The sequence below is a fragment of the Propithecus coquereli genome, unplaced genomic scaffold (genome assembly GCF_000956105.1).
Source record: "Propithecus coquereli isolate 6110/MARCELLA unplaced genomic scaffold, Pcoq_1.0 Scaffold23, whole genome shotgun sequence".
Taxonomy (NCBI): Eukaryota; Metazoa; Chordata; class Mammalia; order Primates; family Indriidae; genus Propithecus; species Propithecus coquereli.
In genome coordinates this window covers 3,326,326-3,328,173 of record NW_012147841.1, presented here as the reverse complement: position 1 = coordinate 3,328,173, position 1,848 = coordinate 3,326,326, and the positions used below count along the sequence as shown (strand labels likewise).

At 31.4% G+C, this 1,848-nt stretch overlaps 1 protein-coding gene across 1 annotated transcript in view; it reads left to right on the top strand.

Annotated features, from left to right (window-relative positions):
* The window catches only part of PKHD1L1 (polycystic kidney and hepatic disease 1 (autosomal recessive)-like 1), a 204,930-nt gene that overhangs the window by 146,126 nt on the left and 56,956 nt on the right, over positions 1-1,848 (top strand). Inside the window, 1 exon segment of the mRNA XM_012645294.1 lies at positions 1,116-1,219. Within this exon segment, the coding sequence (XP_012500748.1) occupies positions 1,116-1,219 (104 nt within the window).

Here is a 1,848-nt window from a genome sequence, read left to right as displayed (position 1 = left end):
TTAATGATTATCGCCAGGTCCATTAAATCACTGAGGTTTAAAATGGTGGTATTTTAATTCTACCATTCCCTGCTCATCTGTAATTTAGACTACATCTACAAAGAGAAGCTCCCCTAAACAACCATTTGACTACCCTGAAGGAAAGTTCATATGGAAAATGCAAGAAAAAAATGCTTGATTCTTTCCCCATATTGACTAGTTTTCAAAATAATGAGTTAGTTCCCAAGCATCCTCCAAAAGTGCCAGAGAGTTTTTACTTATTTTGTTTTATTATTAGTATCAATATAAGCTCATGGATTTAAATATATTTGATATGTTCAACTCCACTGTGGTTGTTAATCTAACTGATACTCAAAATGCTCCATTTGGCATGCAGAACTTTTTCATGTTGATGCCTGCCCTTTTAACTTAGTTTTTTAAGCCTCTTCACTTTCTGATATGGTAAGCACATATTGTAATTTTTTTCTGAGATTGGGAATCAGTCATTTCCTCCAAGTAATCCTATCTTTTTATTGGAAGAAGATATTTTTATCCCATAAGCTGGGTAGCAGGATTAGATCAACTCTTGCTTTGAACTGTTTCTGTAGGCCCTTACTTATTCACAATATTGCCTGTTCCACTTTGCAACAGTTGTAATTGTAGAAAATCTTTATATAGAGTGAACAGCTATTCCACTATAACTTCTACCTATTGGGCAATCTGCTAACAGAAATGTTAGGTAAATTATATCTCATGCCTTATGTTATGCATTCTGAACAGAGCACTATTACCCCCAAAGGGGTGACACTTGGGTCTTGGGGGGACAAAAAGTTTTAAATATTATAAGGGTTTGTGGTCCTCCAAAGGGCTACTGCATATTAACAAATATATGCTATATCTGTGTTATTAAAATGTTATAGGGAGGGGAGGCGATTAGGAAAAAAACTGTCTAAAAAGATTCTTTGGGGGAAACAATGAAAAAAGGGGTTGATAAATATTGCCTTTCTGGATTAAAGAAACAAAGAAAAACTAATGAAGTTTTCATGAAAAAATTTGAACAACTTTGTGCAACTTTTCAAAAATGTTTGATTCCAACTGTTGTAAGAAAAGAAAAATTTAATCTTCTCCTCTCCTAGGAAATGCAAGAATAAGTAATGTGGAATTTTATCACAGTGGTCAAGAAGGCTTCAGGGATAGCACAGATCCAAGATACGCTGTAACATTTCTTAACCTAGGGCAGGTTTGTACTTTATTTTTAACTTTTGTGTTTATTAAAAATATGCAAAATGTTTTTATTTTTATTTTCATTTGACTTAACTAAATAGCTACATCTTAAATAGCTAAAACTGTAATCTAATATAATAAAATTTTCATGAGAATATTTCCCATTACCTTTTTTAGACTCACAGCAGCGTTTACTTTTATCTACATTGTGCATTTATTTAAGGTCAGTAAAAACCACAGGAAAAGTAGTACAAAAGGTGAAAGAATTAAAGCTGTAATAGTGGTTCACATTGCTACTTTATTTTACCATGACCAAAAATATCTTTTCAAACAGTTTCTATTAAACAAAGTGAATATTACTTAAATTTCCCACATGAAAAGCATGATTTTATAAAGATATTCCTCTGTTAAAAGTAGGAAAATAAATATGTGGAGAAGTCTAGTGATTTAAGAAAAATGAGAGAAAGCATATTGTTTAGTAGAAATAAAAAATAATCTTGTAGATTTAAAGTTGAAACCCTTAACTTGGTTACTGATTGGTTCCTGTAGACTTTTGAATTGTAAGCCCCTTGCCTAGAGTATTATTTTTTGTAATTAAAAAAATCCCACCTTGTCATATAGTAAACTATTTTGAAAAATAATTTT